This window comes from Entelurus aequoreus, linkage group LG10 (assembly GCF_033978785.1).
Source record: "Entelurus aequoreus isolate RoL-2023_Sb linkage group LG10, RoL_Eaeq_v1.1, whole genome shotgun sequence".
Lineage (NCBI taxonomy): Eukaryota > Metazoa > Chordata > Actinopteri > Syngnathiformes > Syngnathidae > Entelurus > Entelurus aequoreus.
The window spans coordinates 4,011,467-4,036,499 of NC_084740.1; the positions used below are offsets into that span (position 1 = coordinate 4,011,467).

Consider the following 25,033-nt stretch of genomic DNA (forward strand, 5'->3'; position numbering starts at 1 on the left):
AATCGAAGTAAAAATCGACAGATTAATCGATTATCAAATTAATCGTTAGTTGCAGCCCTAATATATATATATATATATATATATATATATATATATATATATATATATATATATATATATATATATATATATATATAAAAAAATTGATTTAAAAAAAATAAAAATAAATATACATATATATATATTAGCGCTGCAACAACAAATCGATTAAAATCGATTATAAAAATGGTTGCCGATTAATTTAGTCATCGATTCGTTGGATCTATGCTGTGTGCATGCGCAGAGGCCATTTATGTATCTAAAAAAAAATTTTTTTTAATAAACCTTTATTTATCAACTGCAACATGTACAAACAGCTGAGAAACAATAATCAAAATAAGTGGTGCCAGTATCCTTTTTTTTCCCAATAAAATACTGGAAAGGATAGAAATGTAGTTTGTCTCTTTTATCCGATTATTAATCGATTAATCGAAGTAAAAATCGACAGATTAATCGATTATCAAATTAATCGTTAGTTGCAGCCCTAATATATATATATATATATATATATATATATATATATATATATATATATATATATATATATATATATATATATATATATATATATATATATATATATATAAAAATAAAAAATTGATTAAAAAAATAATAATAATAAATATACATATATATATATATTAGGGCTGAAACAACAAATCGCTTAAAATCTATTATAAAAATGGTTGCCGATTAATTTAGTCATCGATTCGTTGGATCTATGCTGTGCGCATGCGCAGAGGCCATTTATTTATTTAAAAAAAAATGTAATTTGATTTAAAAAAAAAAAAAATGTAATAAACCTTTATTTATAAACTGCAACATGTACAAACAGCTGAGAAACAATAATCAAAATAAGTGGTGCCAGTATACTTTTTTTTTCAATAAAATACTGGCAAGGATAGAAATGTAGTTTGTCTCTTTTATCCGATTATTAATCGAAGTAATAATCGACAGATTAATCGATTATCAAATTAATCGTTAGTTGCAGCCCTAATATATATATACATATATATAGATAGATATACCGGCCCCCAGACACATTTTTTTGTCAAAATTTGGCCCCCCCGAGTCAAAATAATTGCCCAGGCCTGATCTATTTAGTATGTACGTTTAGATGAGTTTGGTGTGGAAGAACCCCATCAAAAGTTTGTGGTTGGAACTTCAACAGATGTTGAGCTTGTAGGCCCTCTCTGTGGTGACCTCTGACCTCACCAACGTTCTTCTGGATGAGCGGACAAACATTTGCACTTCCTGTTGTGCTCAAAAAGAGAGAATAAACTATGACGGCGTTTGAATAAACCTAAACTGTGGTCCTGCTAATCAAATCAAACCCCCGAGCGGAAGTCTTCCCCACGTGTCCACAGTCGGCTTTAACTGACGCTGCTTTTATCATCGGGGGGAAATCCATCATGCCTTCACTTCCTCCAAACGTGAGAGAAAACCCCGGAAAAATGTCTTTTGGAGGCGAGCAGTGGCTTAAAGTGAAGCCCCCTTTTTCACGCACACCCAAAAAGCAAAGCATCATTAACATGAACATCAGCTTCACTTTTCACTCTTTTAATGATTTGTTTCAATTCCCATTACTTTCACTAATTAACAGGATTAGGTCAATCGGGGTGTTCTGAACTCCTATTTACATGGCATTGTTGAAAGATCAGTATTGATGGTTGTCCTGCAGTGTTTTCTATTTACATGATGATGCAATGCTGGTTCATCTCCCAGCAGCAACATTCCAGCACGCTCAAAATGTCAGAGCTTCACTAAAGTCACGCATGCAACATGTCGCCTTCTAGCACACATCTGAGGACGCTTTTAATGACAAAAACTATTTGCTTTTAGGGGTTGTTCTGATAGCAGATAGGACACAAGTCATACGACATTTTAGCGAAAAAAAGTTTTCCAAAAATATGCATTTTCTGCCATTTTCAGGTTTTGTGAGGACTCCTGATGATGTTTCGAGACATCTCCTACAACTACAGGACCAGTATTGTGCTGCTGAAGCAAGTCCGTTTTTTTGTGTGTGTGTGTTTTGTCCCCCCTTACGACATTTTAGCGAAAATAAAGTTTTCCAAAAATATGCTTTTTCTGCCATTTTCGGGTTTTGTGGGGACTCCTGATGAGGTTTTGAGACATCTCCTACAACTACAGCACCAGTATTGTGCTGCTGAAGCAAGTCCGTTTTTTTTAATTTGTGTGTTTTGTCCCCCCTTACGACATTTCAGCAAAAAAGTTTTTAAAAATATGCATTTTCTGCCATTTTCGGGTTTTGACGGGACTCCTAATGACGTTTCGAGACATCTCCTACAACTACAGCACCAGTATTGTGCTGCTGAAGCAAGTCTGTTTTTTTAAATTGTGTGTTTTGTCCCCCCTTACAACATTTTTGAGAATTTTTTTTTTAAAGATATGCATTTTCTGCCATTTTCAGGTATTGTCGGGACTCCTGATGAGGTTTTGAGACATCTCCTACAACTACAGCACCAGTATTGTGCTGCTGAAGCAAGTCTGTTTTTTTAAATTTGTGTGTTTTGTCCCCCCTTACGACATTTCAGCAAAAAAGTTTTTAAAAATATGCATTTTCTGCCATTTTCGTGTTTAGTCAGGACTCCTGATGAGGTTTTGAGACATCTCCTACAACTACAGCACCAGTATTGTGCTGCTGAAGCAAGTCCGTTTTTTTTTTAATTTTTGTGTAAGGGTCCCCCCTTACGACATTTTAGCGGAAAAAAGTTTTCCAAAAATATACATTGTCTGCCATTTTTGGGTTTTGTGGGGACTTCTGATGAGGTTTTGAGACATAAATAAAGTGACTCACTACTTGCAGATTGTGTGCAAAAAAAAAAAGAGTCACTCACAAAAATGATCTCTTTTTTTTTATTATTTAGCATTATGGGAGTATAGTCCTTGAAATAAAGAGGAAAGGAAATTGTTTTTTTTATTGCATAGTTTTAAAAAAATCACATTTAAGTAGTCGGTAAAAAAATAAGAAGAAGAAATACTTTTTAAGAAGTCATTAAGTATTCTTTTTTTATCTAAAGAATGTGAAAGTTGAATTACAATTTGGATTTGACACGCCGTTATTTCCCAAGCTGTCATTTAAAGCCTTTCCTCTTCTGGCTTCCATTACGGAACTATCATATTTTAACATAAATTTCAGCCTGCGGTCGCATGAAACTCAGAGAGCAGTGAGACCGAGCCAGCCAAGCACCTTTTAGGCAACTCTTGTCCTCAACGTTCTCTCTGCTTAGTGCTCTGTGCTTAGTGCTCTCTGCTTAGTGCTCTGTGCTTAGTACTCTGTGCTTAGTGCTCTCTGCTTAGTGCTCTGTGCTTAGTACTCTGTGCTTAGTGCTCTCTGCTTAGTGCTCTGTGCTTAGTACTCTGTGCTTAGTACTCTGTGCTTAGTACTCTCTGCTTAGTACTCTCTGCTTAGTGCTCTCTGCTTAGTGCTCTCTGCTTAGTGCTCTGTGCTTAGTACTCTCTGCTTAGTACTCTCTGCTTAGTACTCTCTGCTTAGTGCTCTCTGCTTAGTGCTCTGTGCTCTCTGCTTAGTGCTCTCTGCTTAGTACTCTCTGCTTAGTACTCTGAGCTTAGTGCTCTGTGCTTAGTACTCTGTGCTTAGTGCTCTCTGCTTAGTACTCTGTGCTTAGTGCTCTCTGCTTAGTGCTCTGTGCTTAGTGCTCTCTGCTTAGTGCTCTGTGCTTAGTGCTCTGAGCTTAGTGCTTGCTTTTTCTTCCTCACTATGGTCGGAAACAGCAGTTTTCTTTGGATTCATGTTTCTAGAAAAATATCATGTTGTTACTCTTTATTTTATGCTGCCCTTTTTTCTTTTTTTTGTTGCTGCAGTGGTTACATCTACTGTAACATTGTACATGGTCATTGTTATATATTGTATAATAATAAAATATATATCAGTATATATTATATACTGTATATATAATATGTAAATATTACATATGTTATATTTTATATTGCTACTATGGTAAATGTTTTGTCTACTTTATAACTGCTTTATCCTTTCCATCCTTACCCTTTTTAACTGAGCTACTGTGTGGAACAATTTCCCTGGTGGATCAATAAAGTATGTCTAAGTGTAATGTAATATAATAGTATAATATATCAGTATATATTATATACTGATATATATAATATGTAAATATTACATATGTTATATTTATATATATTATAATATATATAATATGCTATATAAATATATGATATTTATATAACATACATCCATAAACGTGGATGCATATGCAAAAGTGCAATATATTTATCTGTACAGTAATCTATTTATTTATATCTGCACCTTATTTCTTTTTTATCCTGCACTACAAACGAGATAATGCAACAACATTTTGTTCTTATTTGTACTGTAAAGTTCACATTTGAACGACAATAAAAAGGAAGTCTAAGTTTAAGTCTAAATATTTTATATTGCTACTATGGTACATTTTTTGTCTACTTTACACCTGCATGATCCTTTCCATCCTTTGTAACTGCGCTACAGTGTGGAACAATTTACCTTGTGGATCAATAAAGTTTGTCTAAGTCTTAGTTTAATATAATATAATATATCAGTATATATTATATACTGTGTATATATAATATGTAAATATTACATATATATATATAAATATTTATTTATCTTGCACTAAAACCAGCTAATGCAACAACAAAAAAATTCTTATCTGTACTGTAAAGTTCACATTTGAATGACAATAAAAAGGAAGTCTAAGTCTAAATATTTATTTTGCTACTATGGTACATTTTTAGTCTACTTAATACCTTTAGGTGTTCGCCCTCTTTTTGTGCCCTTGTGGGCATTATCCTTTCCATCCTTTGTGGCTAAACTTAGACTTAGACAAACTTTATTTGATCCACAAGGGAAATTGTTCCACACAGTAGCGCAGTTACAAAGGATGGAAAGGATAATGCAGGTATAAAGTAGACTAAAAATGTACCATAGTAGCAATATATAAATATAACATATATGTAATATTTACATATTATATACACAGTATATAATATATAATGATATATTATATTATATTATATTAGACTTAGACAAACTTTATTGATCCACCAGGGAAATTGTTCCACACAGTAGCGCAGTTACAAAGGATGGAAAGTGTAAGGATGGAAAGGATAATGCAGGTAAAAAGTAGACTAAAAATGTACCAATATAAAATATAACATATATGTAATATTTACATATTATACAGTATATAATATATACTGATATATTATATTATATTTTCATATAATATATACAATATATTGCAATTACCATGTACAATATTACAGTATATGTAGCAGCTGCAGCAAAAAATAAAATACAAAAATAAAAATTTAAAGGCAGCATAAATAAAGAGTAGATCCAGCAGAAAATATACATTATAAAGATAAGATATTGTGTGGAACAATTTCCCTTCTGGATCAATAAAGTTTTTCTAAGTCTAAGTCAAATTGGAAACTTTGCACCTAATTCTAGATTTCTCTGTAGGACATCTAGGAAAATATAAAAAAAAATATGCCGGAATACAAGATTGGTATAGAACGTGTCCTTAAATAATATAATTTTACTATATTAAATATCCAAATTAAAATAAAAAATATGCCGGAATACAAGATTGGTATAGAACATGTCCTTAAATAATATCATTTTACTATATTAAATATCCAAATTAAAATAAAAAATATGTTGGAATACAAGATTGGTATAGAAGGTGTCCTTAAATAATATCATTTTACTATATTAAATATCCAAATTAAAATAAAAAAGATGTTGGAATACAAGATTGGTATAGAACGTGTCCTTAAATAATATCATTTTACTATATTAAATATCCAAATTAAAATAAAAAAGATGTTGGAATACAAGATTGGTATAGAACGTGTTCTTAAATAATATCATTTTACTATATTAAATATCCAAATTAAAATAAAAAATATGCCGGAATACAAGATTGGTATAGAACGTGTCCTTAAATAATATCATTTTACTATATTAAATATCCAAATTAAAATAAAAAAGATGTTGGAATACAAGATTGGTATAGAACGTGTCCTTAAATAATATCATTTTACTATATTAAATATCCAAATTAAAATAAAAAAGATGTTGGAATACAAGATTGGTATAGAACGTGTCCTTAAATAATATCATTTTACTATATTAAATATCCAAATTAAAATAAAAAAGATGTTGGAATACAAGATTGGTATAGAACGTGTCCTTAAATAATATCATTTTACTATATTAAATATCCAAATTAAAATAAAAAATATGTTGGAATACAAGATTGGTATAGAACGTGTCCTTAAATAATATCATTTTACTATATTAAATATCCAAATTAAAATAAAAAATATGCCGGAATACAAGATTGGTATAGAACGTGTCCTTAAATAATATCACTTTAAAAAGGCTTTACTATGTTAAATATCCAAATTAAAATCACATTGTCAAAAAGCACTTGGAGCACAATCTTCCTCTCTTCACCTTCCTTCATGCTGTCATGTCGTCACTTCATGCTGTCATGTCGTCACTTCATGCTGTCATGTCGTCAACAGTGTGTCCAATTACTATTGATCATGCTCATGTTTTTAATGCGTTCCGCCACTTTGCAGAAGTGCACTTTCATGCCACCAGAAGTGCGTTTGAAGGAGCAAAAGGTGAAAAGGTCACACCACTCCTGTCTGATTGCATCAAATAAATCATCACACCATCGTGATGGGAACTGGGTTAGCACTCTGGTAAAGTCACCTAACATCAGATTGGGTGTCGTCCTTTTGCGAAACACATGCGTCAAAAGTGTAAAATACACCGACTTGACGTTTTCTGCTGGAATATTAGCAAAGGTCTCCTCCCGTGTTTGTTGAACACACACAAAGTCAGCGATCGCAGGACTTTGCAGCTCGCCGGACTCAAAGGCAACCTTATACTCATCCACTAATGAGACTTGTCAACAACGATGGAAAGTCACGCTGACAAATCCCTGCTGTCATCGCGCAAAAGTCCAAATTAAATAATAAATAAAAATGACAGGGAAATGACTATTCTCACGTCTCACAAGGAGCTGCACGCTGCTTTGGTCTCAGCAGAGAAACCACATCATCAAAGAAGGTCCAACCAAGTGTCATATAAAAGTGAAAATGATCATCAATTCATAATGTTCTTATTTCAAGAGTTCTACATTTAAGGGTTATTCATCGGTCAAGATTATGTTTAGCATGAGTGGCAAAGAAGGAATCGAAACATTCCTTTTTGTAACTTTTCACGTGGGAGAATGAAAAATCAATAAAGAGCATTTTTAACATGTTTACATGCAAAATAATATGGATCGTGACAAGGGATGAGGCCTTTTATTTTGTAGCTTTTAACACGTAAGGATTAATAACCGGTGAAGATATTTTCAGCGTGACAACTTTTACATGCAAAATAATGACAATAAGGTCAATTCAAAGGATGAAACATTGTTGTTTTAGGTTTTTACATTCAAAACGTAGTAATCGGTAAAAACATTTGACAAAAAAACAAGTAGGAAACTATAAAAAAATACAAATAAAAAAACTTTAAAGTTATTGACGTGTGGAAAAGAAGGAATGAAAACATTCCTTTTTGTAACTTTTTACATGGAAGAATGAAAAATTAATAAAGATATATTCAGCATGTTTACATGCACAATAATATAGATTGTTACAAAGGATGGAACCTTTTATTTTGTAATAACCAGTGAAGATATTTGTAATTAATTTTAAATAATGAAAATAAGGTCAATTCAAAGGATGAAACATTTTTGTTTTAGGTTTTTACATTCAAAACGTAATAATCGGTAAAACCATTTTACAAAAAACAAAGTAGGAAACTATTTAAAAATATATATATAATAATAATAATAATAATAACTTAAAGTTATTGGTGTGTGGAAAAGAAGGAATCAAAACATTCCTTTTGGAAACTTTTTACACAGAATAATTAAAAATCAACAAAGATCATATTCAGCATGTTTACATGCACAATAGACCCTGACAAGGGATGGAACCTTTTATTTTGTAGCTTTTAACATATAATAACCAGTGAAGATATTTGTAGTTATTTTTAAATAATGAAAATAAGGCCAATTCAAAGGATAAAACATTGTTGTTTTAGGTTTTTACATTCAAATTGTAATAACCAGTGAAAGCATTTCACCAAAAACAAAGTAGGAAACTATAAAATAAATAAATAAAAATGTTTTAAAAAATAGTTAAAGTTATTGACGTGTGGAAAAGAAGGAATCAAAACATTCATTTTTGTAACTTTCTACACAGAATAATTAAAAATCAACAAAGATGATATTCAGCATGTTTACATGCACAATAATATAGATTGTTACAAGGGATGCAACCTTTTATTTTGTAATAACCAGTGAAGATATTTGTAATTAATTTTAAATAATGAAAATAAGGCCAATTCAAAGGATAAAACATTGTTGTTTTAGGTTTTTACATTCAAAACGTAATAACCAGTGAAAGCATTTTACATAAAAACAAAGTAGGAAACTATAAAATAAATAAATAAAAATGTTTTAAAAAATAGTTAAAGTTATTGACGTGTGGAAAAGAAGGAATGAAAACATTCATTTTTGTAACTTTTTACACAGAATAATTAAAAATCAACAAAGATGATATTCAGCATGTTTACATGCACAATAATATAGATTGTTACAAGGGATGGAACCTTTTATTTTGCAGCTTTTAACACATATGGGTGAATCTATTTGTAGTTATTTTTAAATAATAAAATTAAGGTCAATTCAAAGGATGAAACATTGTTGTTTGAGGTTTTTACATTCAAAACGTAATAATCGGTAAAAACATTTTACAAAAAACAAAGTAGGAAACTACAAAAAAATAAAATAATTAAAGTTATTGACGTGTGGAAAAGAAGGAATCAAAACATTCCTTTTTGTAACTTTTTACACAGAATAATTAAAAATCAACAAAGATATATTCAGCATGTTTACATGCACAATAATATAGATTGTTAAAAGGAAACCTTTTAGCTTTTAACACATAAGGGTGAATATATTTGTAGTTATTTTTAAATAATGAAAATAAGGTCAATTCAAAGGATGAAACATTGTTGTTTTAGGTTTTTACATTCAAAATGTAATAGTCAGTAAAACCATTTTACCAAAAACAAAGTAGGAAACTATAAAAAAATAAATAAATAACTTAGTTATTGACGTGTGGAAAAGAAGGAATCAAAACATTCCTTTGTGTGACTTTTTACACAGAATAATTAAAAAATCAACAAAGATGATATTCAGCATGTTTACATGCACAATAATATAGATTGTCTCAAGGGATGGAACCTTTTATTTTGTAATAACCAGTGAAGATATTTGTAGTTGTTTTTAAATAATGACAATAAGGTCAAATCAAAGGATGAAACATTGTTGTTTTAGGTTTTTACATTCAAAACGTAATAATTGGTAAAAAAAAAAACAAATTTTCAGCTTGTCAACTTTTATAAGCAAAAGTAGGAAACTACAAAAAATAAATACTTTTTTTTTTAAATTTCAGTCAATAAATCAAACGGGATTCCACTTCTTTTTTTAGACGTTATTTTACTTTTAAGGTCTACTAGTCATCTTTTTATTTTGAACTGCCTTTACCCGACACTTGACTTTCACTTTCTCATTCCACGCCTGCGAGCATTAGTATTGAAAAATATATTTTTTCCCCCGATTGTGAACTTTTACCAACAACCCCAATGCAAATGTGGCAACACATCACATAAATCACACGTGTACGCCTCAGATTTTTTATTTTATCCCCCCCCCCCCCCTGCTCGCTGTATAGAAGAGTCATTACCGCTTAGAAAGTTCTGACTTTGTAAAAGAAAAGTTGTAAAAAAGTACTAGAAATGCAAGTGCGTGCAGCAAATAGGCAGAATAAGAAAGAATAAGGTTAAATGGAGGTCATTAGATAGTCTTCTTACCTGCATGCCCTAAGTCTGCTGCCATCCCATCCAAGTCTGCCTCAATGATCATGTCAGCAGGCTGCTGCTCTCATGTCTGACCTCCCAACTGCCAGCCTCCACAAACCCATGCCAGCTTTCCTGCACGTCTACCAGCTCTTTTTTACCATTATTAATTGATATCAACTTCTTCTGGATCCTCAGGTCCGTCCTCCTTCTCCTCCCACCCACTTTTCTCTCTCTCTCTCTCTCTTCTCCAACCCTCCTTTTTTTCTTTCTCTTCCCCTCCTATGCAACACCAAAAAAAAAAAAAACAACCAGCGAGACGCGCTTAGAAAAGCATGAGTTTCCTCCTATTTTGCCCTGTGGTAATTTCCTGTGCGGTGTTAGCGTGGAGGCAACATGAGAATGTGAGCGCAGGCCTGCAGTGTGATGTCAGGCTACAATAAAAAAGTTAAAAAGGTAACACGGAGGGCAGGAACTTCCAGTGACCCCAACTTGAACTTCTCCACACATCGTCTTAAAGAGACAGACAGCGCCTTTTTTTTTTTTTACACGCGTGAGAATTAGTTTTTGCTGCGGTTTGTTCTTGCACTGCAGTGCCGTGTTTCACTCTTTGTGGGATTGCAAAACAAAAATGTATGTTTTTTTTACACAAATATTTCTAATGGGCCCTTATGGGGTTTTCATTCAAGGCAATCTCAGTGTTTAGTTTACTTATTTATTTTATTTTGGTGTCATCAGTTTGATGAGTTTGTCGAACATTTGAAAAATACAACGTTTTTTTTGTTTAAATTTAAACAAATACATTTATTAACAAATGTATTTAATCCAATCCAATTGATCATTTGTTTATTCTTTATTTTGGTGTCTTCACTATTTTTCGAGTGTGTGTTTTTAAAGCAAATACAAATATATATATATACTGTATACAAAAAATAAAATTCTGAAATAAAAATCAATGAATTGCCCTGATTATATTTGAATGACTCCCAGTCTCATTCTTTAATTTATTTAGGTGTGTTATATTTATTTTGGTGTCTTAACTATCTGGTGAGCGTACTGGAAATATTTAGATCTTTTTTATTGCTTTGTGCTACACACATATATATATATATATATATATATATATATATATATATATATATATATATATATATATATATATATATATATATATATATATATATATATATATATATATATATATATATATATATATATATATATATATATATATATATATATATATGTGTGTGTGTGTGTGCGCATGTGGGTATGTATGTATCTGTGAATGTGTATATATATATATGTGTGTGTATATATCTGTGTGTGTATATATCTGTGTATGTATATATATATGTACATATATATATACATATATATATATACACATATATATTACACTACTTTTAATTTTCTTGAGAGAACTCTCCTGAAGAAATCAATAAAGTACTATCCATCTATCTATCTATACATATGTCTGTGTATGTGTACGTATTTATATAAATGTGTATATATGTACATATATATATATATGTGTGTACATGTATATATATGTATATATATATATATATATATATATATATATATATATATATATATATATATATATATATATATATATATATATATATATATATATATATATATATATATATATATGTGTGTGTATATATATGTACATATTTTCATATACATAAATCTGTGTATGTACATATATATATATATATATGTGTGTATATATATATATGTACATATTTTCATATACATATATATATATATATACATATATATACATATATATATATGTATGTGTGTATATATATATGTACATATTTTCATATACATATATATATGTATGTGTGTATATATATATGTACATATTTTCATATACATATATATATATACATATATATATATATATATATATATATATATATATATATATGTATATATATATATATATATATATATATATATATATATATATATATATATATATATATATATATATATATATATATATATATATATATGTATATATATATATATATATATATATATATATATATATATATATATATATATATATATATATATATATATATATATGGGCAGCACGGTGGAAGAGGGGTTAGTGCGTCTGCCTCACAATACGAAGGTCCTGAGTAGTCCTGGGTTCAATCCCGGGCTCGGGATCTTTCTGTGTGGAGTTTGCATGTTCTCCCCGTGACTGCGTGGGTTCCCTCCGGGTACTCCGGCTTCCTCCCACCTCCAAAGACATGCACCTGGGGATAGGTTGATTGGTAACACTAAATTGGCCCTAGTGTGTGAATGTGAGTGTGAATGTTGTCTGTCTATCTGTGTTGGCCCTGCGATGAGGTGGCGACTTGTCCAGGGTGTACCCCGCCTTCCGCCCGATTGTAGCTGAGATAGGCTCCAGCGCCCCCCGCGACCCCAAAGGGAATAAGCGGTAGAAATGGATGGAAATGGATATATATATATATATATATATATATATATATATATATATATATATATATATATATATATATATATATATATATATATATATATATATGTATATATATATATACATACATATAAATATATATATATACATATAAATATACATATATATATATATATATATATATATATATATATATATATATATATACATATAAATATACATATATATATATACTCATCACTAGAATGTAGTTAGTAGAATAAGACAAAATCTACATCAGAACCTTCTGATTGAAATGCTACTTATTGGTTCTTGTAAATGTTTGAATAAATGCAACATGTCTCCACCAGCTGACAAAAGGTGTGTATCCTTCACAAAAGGTGAACATATCCTTCTCATAGACAGTGCCATCATAGTCCACATCAGCACCATGACATCATACCTTGGAGGCGGACTCATGTCTGGACTTCTTCTCTTCTCAAACTTTGTATCATCCAATTCTGTCCCCTCTTCAATACTTTGAACTTCTACTGTGTTTATGGCGAAAACTTGCTCACTAAAGTATTAAAGTACTCCAATGAGAAGGAAAGTGGCTCACTAAAGTACTAAAGTACTCCAATGAGAAGAAAAGTGGCTCACTAAAGTACTAAAGTACTCCAATGAGAAGAAAAGTGGCTCACTAAAGTACTAAAGTACTCCAATGAGAAGGAAAGTGGCTCATTAAAGTATTTAAGTACTCCAATGAGAAGGAAAGTGGTTCACTAAAGTATTAAAGTACTCCAATGAGAAGGAAAGTGGCTCACTAAAGTACTAAAGTACTCCAATGAGAAGGAAAGTGGCTCACTAAAGTACTCCAATGAGAAGGAAAGTGGCTCACTAAAGTACTCCAATGAGAAGGAAAGTGGCTCACTAAAGTACTAAAGTACTCAAATGAGAAGGAAAGTGGCTCACTAAAGTACTAAAGTACTCCAATGGGAAGGAAAGTGGCTCACTAAAGTACTCCAATGAGAAGGAAAGTGGCTCACTAAAGTACTAAAGTACTCCAATGAGAAGGAAAGTGGCTCACTAAAGTACTCCAAAGAGAAGGAAAGTGGCTCACTAAAGTACTAAAGTACTCCAATGAGAAGGAAAGTGGCTCACTAAAGTACTCCAATGAGAAGGAAAGTGGCTCACTAAAGTATTAAAGTACTCCAATGAGAAGGAAAGTGGCTCACTAAAGTATTAAAGTACTCCAATGAGAAGGAAAGTGGCTCACTAAAGTACTCCAAAGAGAAGGAAAGTGGCTCACTAAAGTACTAAAGTACTCCAATGAGAAGGAAATTGGCTCACTAAAGTACTCCAATGAGAAGGAAAGTGGCTCCCTAAAGTACTCCAATGAGAAGGAAAGTGGTTCACTAAAGTACTAAAGTACTCCAATGAGAAGGAAAGTGGTTCACTAAAGTACTAAAGTACTCCAATGAGAAGGAAAGTGGTTCACTAAAGTACTCCAATGAGAAGGAAAGTGGTTCACTAAAGTACTCCAATGAGAAGGGAAGTGGTTCACTAAAGTACTAAAGTACTCCAATGAGAAGGAAAGTGGTTCACTAAAGTACTCCAATGAGAAGGAAAGTGGTTCACTAAAGTACTAAAGTACTCCAATGAGAAGGAAAGTGGTTCACTAAAGTACTAAAGTACTCCAATGAGAAGGAAAGTGGTTCACTAAAGTACTCCAATGAGAAGGAAAGTGGTTCACTAAAGTACTCCAATGAGAAAGGAAGTGGTTCACTAAAGTACTAAAGTACTCCAATGAGAAGGAAAGTGGTTCACTAAAGTACTCCAATGAGAAGGAAAGTGGTTCACTAAAGTACTAAAGTACTCCAATGAGAAGGAAAGTGGTTCACTAAAGTACTAAAGTACTCCAATGAGAAGGAAAGTGGTTCACTAAAGTACTCCAATGAGAAGGAAAGTGGTTCACTAAAGTACTCCAATGAGAAGGAAAGTGGTTCACTAAAGTACTAAAGTACTCCAATGAGAAGGAAAGTGGTTCACTAAAGTACTCCATTGAGAAGGAAAGTCTTTAAGTGGACGTGTAAAAGCAAAGCTGCAGTCCAGAGAGCTTATACGCCAACAGTGACATCTAGTGGTGGACTGAGGTAACAGCAGGTTGGGACAGGAGGACCTGACAGTAAGTAGTAGGACCTTGCAGACTTCAGCACAAACTCTAACTTTAAGAATAACATTCCCATTTATGTTTTAGTTTTTTTTTGTTTGTTTTATACACCTTATGAATGTTATGTGTTTGAGTTATTTTTAAAATGGAAACAATTTTTTTCAATAATAACAAAATATCTATAAATATATGTACCGTAATTTCCGCACTATAAGCCGCTACTTTTCCCCCTCGTTCTGGTCCCTGCGGCTTATACAAGGGTGCGGCTTATTTACGGCCTGTTTTTCTCCGACACCGACGAAGAGGATTTCGGTGGTTTTAGTACGCAGGAGGAAGACGATGACACAATGATTAAAGACTGACTTTTCATATACCGGTAGGCTGGTTATTTTGATAACGTACATGCGAGCACTTTGTATTACTTTGCACCGTTGTATTATTTGTACTCTGCACGAATGTTGTTCGCCATGTCAAAGATGTGAAAGTTTGATTGAATGATTGAAAGATTTATAGTTAATAAATGGGACGCTTTGCGTTCCCAAACAGTCATCTCTGTCCCGACAATCCCCTCCGTGGTAGCAGGAACCCCTATATACTACGCTAATTACACATCAAAACCCTGCGCCTTATAGTCGGGTGCGGCTTATATATGGAGCAATCTGTGTTTTCCCCTAAATTTAGCTGGTGCGGCTTATAGTCAGGTGCGGCTTATAGTCCGGAAATTACGGTAGTTTAATTTCACTTTGAGGGACCTTAGCCCAAATAATATTTGTTAGCACTATACACAGAATAAAATACATCCCAACCACCTTATATATATATATATATATATATATATATATATATATATATATATATATATATATATATATATATATATATATATATATATATATATATATATATATATATATATATATATATATATATATATATATATATATATATTAGTCAATACAGTATTTACTCTACGGCTGTCTGACTTATTTTTTTCTAATTAAAAAATAACAATGCATAGCATCTTTTTTTTCTGTATATATATATATATATATATATATATATATATATATATATATATATATATATATATATATATATATATATATATATATACACACACACACATATATATATAGATATATATGTATATATATTTTTAAGTACCAATGATTATCACACATATATAAATATATATGTATGTGTGTATATATATATATGTATGTATATATAGATACATATATGTATGTATATATAAATATATATATGTATGTATATATAAATATATATATATGTATATACAAATATATATATATTATATATATATATGTATGTATATATATATATATATATATATGTACATATATATATGTATGTATATATATATGTATGTATATATATATACATATATATGTATATATATATATATATGTATGTATATATAAATACATACATATATTTATATATATATATATGTATAAATACTGTATATGTATATACAAATATATATATATTTATATATATATATATATATACGTATGTATATATGTATATATTACCAAGTACCAATGATTGTCACACATATATAAATATATATGTATGTGTGTATATATGTATGTGTATATATGTATGTATATATATATATATGTATATACAAATATATATATATATATATATATATATATATATATATATATACGTGTGTGTATATATAAATATATATATATATATATCTATATACAAATATATATATATATGTATATATATATATATATATATATATATATATATATATATATATATATATATATATATATATATACACATTATAACAACCATCTCCATATAACCATTTCCATATATGTTTTGCTACGGGATTTGAACCTTCAACTCACAGGCTTCATGTGTGCAGTACAATTAACACACATGAGCAGTTACATAAGAGTAACATCAAATATTTTTGATGTAAAAAGCTATTTGACTGTTCAATGTATTTGTAATAATACCAAAAAACGAACCATAATAAGTAATTATGAACACTAATAATATTGTTATTAATCTTTGACACATATTAAGTTTATCTTGTAAGATTTAAGCCCAAAGAATATGATATAATAATTACAACCTAACCATCAATACAACGATGAAAGGTTTCATTTAAGACCAAATTCAGCACATGTGCGTCATGTTATTATTATGATGTTGAAGTCATTATGATGAAGACTGCGAATAGCCATATTATTTTTAGATATTAAACAATCATAATTATAATACTCAATAATTGTGGTCAGAGTTGTAACATTAGAGTTATTAGACTGTTTCATCTTTAATGCAGGACATTTTTGAAGTGCACAACAAAAGTCAAAAGTCTGTGCTTGAATAAATGTTCAGTAAATATTCCTAATCATTTTCAAATGTTTTTTCTGACTCCCCAAAAAATGAATTAGTTTGCTTTTGTTTTCAATTCCACTTTCCAGCACTTGTGGTTTGTTTGAAACGAGAAGCTAAACTCTTGTTAGGCTTTCCACCACACTTAGCAGAGGTCACGACCTCCATAAACCTGGACTGTGCCTGGGATTTAGCCTGCTCCGTCAGCCTCGCTCCCCAAGGAAGGACCCAAACTGGACCGCCACCGGGCTCGTTAGCGACGCGACCGTTGAGCCACGTTTGTTTTGATGGCGACGGCATCTGATAATCTCATAAGGCCGGCTCCTCTTCCTCAGGACGGCCGAGCCGGTTGAAGGTGCCGCTGCTTGCTGCTGCACGGAAGTGAGGTGCAACACCCGAGAGCCTAGAAGGGGGATGAGCGCATTGTCTCTGGCTTCCATGTTCCCCTGATGAACTGCTGATAACCTCCCAGACATGGAGCTCCAGCCTGCGCACTTTCAATTCAGGCTCCAAAATAGTTTTTGGATGCATTTTATTTTTCCACAGAGGTTGGACTTTGTCACATAGACGGTGCGTTTAAACGTACACGTACACCACCGCGCTGTGTTGGTCTCCACATCACTTCTATTTACTAAAATCTTTAATAAATCTAAATTGTATAAATTCATCTAATTCCAACCAGATCTGTTCAATCAATTTAATAGCCCCTAATTTTATTTCATTTTATATTATTTCACATATTTGTGAAGTTTGCTACCCATAATTAAACATGTATCAGAGATAGGCTCCAGCACCCCCCGCGACCCCGAAAGGGACAAGCGGTAGAAAGTGGATGGATGGATGGATGGACGTCAAAATGGTTCAATAAATTGGCAGAGATTGGTGACCTTCAACAGGCAAAGTAAAACATGTTGTAAATTGTTATGTCATTATATAAGTGCATATTGATGAATTATTATTATTATTATTATTAGGGATGTCCGATAATGGCTTTTTGGCCGATATCCGATATTCCGATATTGTCCAACTCTTAATTACCGATACCGATATATACAGTGGTGGAATTAACACATTATTATGCCTAATTTGGACAACCAGGTATGGTGAAGATAAGGTCCTTTTTAAAAAAAATGTATTAAATAAAATAAGATAAATAAATTAAAAACATTTTCTTGAATAAAAAAGAAAGTAAAACAATATAAAAACAGTTACATAGAAACTAGTAATTAATTCAAGTGAGTAAAATTAACACATTATGCCTAATTTGGACAACCAGGTATGGTGAAGATAAGGTCCTTTTTTTTTTAATTAATAAAATAAAATAAGATAAATAAAATAAAAAGATTTTCTTGAATAAAAAAGAAAGTAAAACAATATAAAAACAGTTACATAGAAACTAGTAATTAATTAAATTGAGTAAAATTAACACATTATGCCTAATTTGGACAACCAGGTATGGTGAAGATAAGGTCCTTTTTTTAAAAATTAATAAAATAAAATAAGATAAATAAAATAAAAACATTTTCTTGGATAAAAAAGAAAGTAAAACAATATAAAAACAGTTACATAGAAACTAGTAATGAATGAAAATGAGTAAAATGAAGTGTTAAAGGTTAGTACTATTAGTGGAGCAGCAGCACGCACAATCATGTGTGCTTACGGACTGTATCCCTTGCAGACTGTATTGATATATATTGATATATAATGTAGGAACCAGAATATTGATAACAGAAAGAAACAACCCTTTTGTGTGAATGAGTGTGAATGGGTGAGGGAGGTTTTTTTGGGTTGGTGCACTAATTGTAAGTGTATCTTGTGTTTTTTATGTTGATTTTATTTTCAAAAAAACCAAAAAAACAATACCGATAATAAAAAACCGATACAGATAATTTCCAATATTACATTTTAAAGCATTTATTTAATCTCTAATTATTATTATTATTATTATAATTATAGCTGGAAAAGGGGCTGTCATTTGGGCTGTACTATTTAAAAAAAAATTAAAAATATTAATCAATCCAACAAAATAATACAATAATAATACAATCCCAGTTCCAAAAGCAAACCCGGCCCAGCAACACCAACAGAGCAATTGAGAGGACACACAAACATGACACAAAACAATCCAAAAGTAGTCAAATAATATCAACAACGATATCGATATTAATAACAATTCCAACATAGCAGTGATTAGAAATCCCTCATTGACATTATCATCACAGCCTTTTATAAAAAAAAAAAAATTCAAACATTTCAAAAAAGAACAATAGTGTGACAGTGACTTACACTTGCATCACATCTCATAAACTTGACAACACACTGTGTCCAATATTTACCAAAAAGATAAAATAAGTCATACTTTAGGTTCATTTAATAGTTCAAACAAATTTAAATAATGGATCCCATATTCCAATATATGACTCATTATTATCTCCACTAAATGCAGTTTTTTCTACTGTTATCATCTCTATAGCTTGTGTATACCAGTCAGTATTTATTATGTGTGTGTGTATACCAGTCAGTATTTATTATGTGTGTGTATACCAGTCAGTATGTATTATGTGTGTATACCAGTCAGTATGTATTGTGTGTGTATATCAGTCAGCATGTATTATGTGTGCATACCAGTCAGTATGTATTGTGTGTGTATACCAGTCAGTATGTATTATGTGTGTATACCAGTCAGTATATTATGTGTGTATACCAGTCAGTATGTATTGTGTGTGTATACCAGTCAGTATTTATTATGTGTGTATACCAGTCAGTATGTATTGTGTGTGTATATCAGTCAGTATGTATTATGTGTGTATACCAGTCAGTATGTATTGTGTGTGTATACCAGTCAGTATGTATTGTGTGTGTATATCAGTCAGTATGTATTATGTGTGTATACCAGTCAGTATATTATGTGTGTATACCAGTCAGTATGTATTGTGTGTGTATACCAGTCAGTATTTATTATGTGTGTATACCAGTCAGTATGTATTGTGTGTGTATATCAGTCAGTATGTATTATGTGTGTATACCAGTCAGTATGTATTGTGTGTGTATACCAGTCAGTATGTATTGTGTGTGTATATCAGTCAGTATGTATTATGTGTGTATACCAGTCAGTATGTATTGTGTGTGTATACCAGTCAGTATTTATTGTGTGTGTATACCAGTCAGTATGTATTATGTGTGTATACCAGTCAGTATGTATTATGTGTGTATACCAGTCAGTATGTATTGTGTGTGTATACCAGTCAGTATGTATTATGTGTGTATATCAGTCAGTATGTATTATGTGTGTATACCAGTCAGTATGTATTGTGTGTGTATACCAGTCAGTATTTATTGTGTGTGTATACCAGTCAGTATGTATTATGTGTGTATATCAGTCGGTATGTATTATGTGTGTATACCAGTCAGTATGTATTGTGTGTGTATACCAGTCAGTATGTATTATGTGTGTATACCAGTCAGTATGTATTATGTGTGTATACCAGTCAGTATTTATTATGTGTATTGTGTGTGTACACCAGTCAGTATTTATTATGTGTGTATACCAGTCAGTATTTATTATGTGTGTATACCAGTCAGTATGTATTATGTGTGTATACCAGTCAGTATGTGTTGGACTATCAACATCTATCCATTTTTTTAATATTACCCTTTTTGTTATGATGCATATTGAAAGAAATACATGTTTACTCTTTGATGACACGTTACTAATTTGAGATTTGTGGAAAACTGATTTTTGACCTCATTACTGGTGAACTTTAACCTTAGGTGCTCTTCATATAATCCACCAAATCAATAAACAATAAGCAGCTGGTTACATAGCAGAGCAGTGGTCGCCATTAACCCGGCCATCATGATTAATGAATCCATCTTTGAGATTTTTATTTGAGGAAAAATGCATAATCCCAATAGAAGTCTGGCCTCCTGGAGAAAGATCATCAGACGAGCCAACATTTCAACCCTTAAATACGTTTCTTCACTTTGTTTCTCTCCAGGTTTGCATATTGTTGCATTTTGCCAGATTCAGTTTCAACTTCAGTCTGGATAATGTTCCTGAGTCAAGACACCAGCAAACTTACATTGCGTGACGTGCGAAGCATGTCGGAAAAAAGCTCATAAATCCCGTGTAAACAAAATTTCCTCACGCAATTTATTTTGACCGCACATGCTCCTTTACCTTATATCGCCGCACAGTGACTCGGGTACCACAGAACAGTACAAAGTATGCAGCCATATTTTATTCAGGGGTTTTTGGGCCTTGTTCAATATTGATATACAGTACAGGCCAAAAGTTTGGGCACACCTTCTCCTCATTCAATTGTAGATTGTCACATCAAAACTATGAATGAACACATGTGGAGTTACGTACTTAACAAAAAAAAGGTGAAACAACTGAAAACATGTTTTATATTCTAGTTTCTTCAAAATAGCCACCCTTTGCTCTGATTACCGTAATTTCCGGACTATAAGCCGCACCAGTTAAATTTAGGGGAAAATACAGATTGCTCCATATATATGCCGCACCCGACTATAAGCCGCAGGCGTTTTGATGTGTAATTAGCGTAGTATATAGGGGTTCCTGCTACCACGGAGGGGATTGTTGGGACAGAGATGACTGTTTGGGAACGCAAAGCGTCCCATTTATTAACAATAAATCTTTCAATCAAACTTTCACATCTTTGACATGGCGAACAGCATTCGTGCAGAGTACAAATAATACAACGGTATTACCGGTAGTCAGTCTTTAATCATTGTGTCATCGTCTTCCTCATGCGTACTAAAACCACTGAAATCCTCTTCGTCGGTGTCGGAGAAGAACTGGTCCAAAATGGCGTCGTCAGCCAAGTCAAGGGTACGTGCAGCAGCTCTATTTCCTTCTTTGACAGCCAGATCGATTGCCTTTAACTTAAAAGCAGCATCATATGCACTTCTCCATTTGTTTTCCATATTGAGGGTGTTTGCATGAACACTTCCTTCGCGCAAACTGTCGCTGACGCTCTCCTACTCTTTGTTTTGCTCTCGTTACCTGGCGCCAGATGTCTGCCTCGGTCTCGCGCATCCTCTGTAGTGCGCGCCCCTGGTTACCGTAAAAAAGCTGCACCGTCGTAAAAGCCGCAGGGACCAAAACGAGGTGAAAAAGTAGCGGCGTATAGTCCGGAAATTACGGTACTTTTTCGCACACTCTTGGCATTCTCTGCATGAGCTTCAAGAAGTGGTTTTCACTTCACAGGTGTGCTTGAAGCTCATGGAGAGAATGCCAAGAGTGTGCAAAGCAGTAATCAGAGCAAAGGGTGGCTATTTTGAAGAAACTAGAAAAATAAACATATTTTCGGTTATATCACCTTTTTTTTTGTTAAGTACATACCACTTGTGTTCATTCATAGTTTTGATGTGACAATCTACAATGTAAATAGTCATGAAAATAAAGAAAACATTGAATGAGAAGGTGTGTCCAAACTTTTGGCCTGTACTTGACGTACTTCATTTTATTATCTATGATAACTCCAACAAATGCATTGTCCTGTACTATGTCAATGTCCACACCATCTATTAGTGTTTGACTTATCTTTTCCAAATAACATTATTTCAGTTTGACCTAAATCCAAGGATTATTTATTTTTATCAAATCATTTCTTAAGTTTGTTCGTTTTTCTAACGGCAAAGTTTTCCATGACTTCCCCTGAGCAGAACGCAGTCGGATCATCTGCAAATAATATTAACTTGAGGTCTTTCGGGGTTCATGTATAGGTCAGACAGTTTTGGGTCTCAGAAGTGACCCCTGGGGTACACCACAATATATACAGTCTTGCTTCCTATTGGTTAAGTAGCTTTTCACCCAGTTCGAAACCACACCCCTAATAATAATTGATGGTATCAAATAGATCCATAAACTTCACTGTTTACCATCTGTTGTGTGAGTCATTTCTTGAGATATTTCGACTAGTGTTATTGATGTTGATATCATTCCTCTGTGTTTGTATCGGCTCGCTGACAGAAAAGTACATTTGTTTATACATTTGTCTAATCTGCTGTTAAATATACTTGTTTTACTTTGAAAGAATCAGGGGAGTAATTCAACTGGTCTATAGTGAAGTAATGGGTATTACTTTGGTCTGGGAATGTTCCTGTGTAAAATGAAATGTTACTTATGTACATTAATGGTTCTGATATTTCTATTATGCCCTTTTTGATCATTTTCCTATTGATTCCTAGTCCTTATCGATCAGTGGAGGTTTTAGATTTGCTTTTGTTTACAGTAGCTATTATGTCCTCTACTCTCACATTGGTTAGGCCAATTGAGTTGGGATCGATGTCTATTTTACTTTCAGAATCATCGGGTTTTTGTGTTATTTAGGATACGTTCTTCCAGGTTTGGTCCAATATTTCCGGACGTTCTCTGACTCCTTTTTCCCGCCTCCATCTAAAAAGTATTGAGGATATTCTTTCTTGACTGTACTGTTTAAGATGTTCCATGTTGCTTTTATGCTATTTATGTTTTCATTTCATTTCTTACTTTGACGTAGTTTGTATCAAATTGTTTTTACATGTTTTATACTTGCGTTAATTATTTTTTTATTGGTTTAATACATGTGTGCATGTGTGAATTTTGCAGATTCTAGTTTAGTTGAGTCTTTATGTCAAGCAAAAGGCCTACCGCTTGGGATACCGATGGGATGCGACGTGGAGGTGTCGGTTTCTTTGATCTATTGGACAGCCACAGGAAGACCTCGTCAAGACCCGAGGTTTACAAAGCAGAGAGGGGGAAAACCTGACACCGCTCCAGGCACCTTTTCTTTGAACTCTTTATGACCGAGTGCGGCAGCTGTTTATGACCCCCCCCCCCTTAGAAACAGCTGCAGCTATGTAATCGGAAAAGGCCCAAATAAAGGAGGAGGCGTGGAACCCTTTCGTCAGAGCGTGGGACGACAATGTACAAGGGTACAGGTTGACACGCTCTCCTCGTGAGCTAAATTGAATCCTGTCTCTGTTTGATTGCTTTGCTTCTTGTCTTGTTTAATAGATGTCATCGGTGTTTGAACCTGACACTTTATTTGAAGGGACAATGCACAGAGGCATTCAGTTCAAAGACAGATATGTTCTGCACCAGATTGTAGCTCAATAGTCCCTGGCCTAAATTAAATATATACAAAAACATAAAGTTATACTATAGCATGTGATCAAATTAAGAACAGTCATAAATTGTCCTCTCATTGACACATACTTATACATTTCAACCACCCCTCCTTTACATCATAACACATCGACAATACATGGTCTCGTTCTTTTTGTGTTCAAATCACCAACGTTGAATGCAAGTGAAGCCGCAGATGTGAGTTAGTATCAGAGCTGTAGCAGATGCTGGGATTGTGTGAAAAGCACCAAGACGGAATGAGAGGTTACATTTGTAGGTAGTAACAGGCCACGTGAAAGCGTGTTGAGGTTTAACACCTGAGACTTTGCACACACTGTCAGACGAGCATTTTGCACATTCCACAGCTGAAAGAAATCTCATTTGTGGAAATTCTAATTGTCCAACACGGGGTTAACGACTCAACAATCAAACGGTGCTTCTTTTTTCTTGCATGCTGTGGAAAAAGCGAGTATATAATTGCACGTGTGCCTCTGAGCCCAGCTGGTGTCTTTGCAGACTTTATCTGACTTATCAATCAGCCTCCTGAGGCCTGCTCTGGACTTCAAACTTCAGCTTGTCAAAACACAAATCCAGTCTGGCGCTAATAAACCCCAATCATTGAACTTTTTATGAACTTCTTTTTTTCTTTTTTCCAAGCAAAAACTTGCTGGTGGTAAGCAATAATGTGCAGGAAGTTTGTGTCACTGAGAGCAAAGTTGTCTCTTTCCCCGCAGAAGTGGAGACAAAGCATGCGCTCGCACTGTCAATGACACAACCTTCCTGCGGGTGTTGCAGGCACACATGTGACATGTTGTGTACCTTGCACCAGTGGAGGTACCTTCCATGCACACATGTGACATGCTGTGTACCTCGCACCAG

At 32.6% G+C, this 25,033-nt stretch overlaps 1 protein-coding gene across 2 annotated transcripts in view; it reads right to left on the reverse strand.

The window, feature by feature from the left end:
• Window positions 1-25,033, reverse strand: part of LOC133658166 (hypermethylated in cancer 1 protein-like) — a 36,019-nt gene that overhangs the window by 6,131 nt on the left and 4,855 nt on the right. Inside the window, exon 1 of one of the 2 annotated variants that reach the window (XM_062059863.1) lies at window positions 10,031-10,289. The exons of the other annotated variant lie outside the window; for it this stretch is intronic. Coding sequence (XP_061915847.1) covers window positions 10,031-10,082 — 52 coding nt within the window. The 5' untranslated portion in view covers window positions 10,083-10,289. Of the gene's footprint in view, window positions 1-10,030; window positions 10,290-25,033 lie in introns of those variants that run through there. 2 annotated transcript variants of the gene reach the window in all.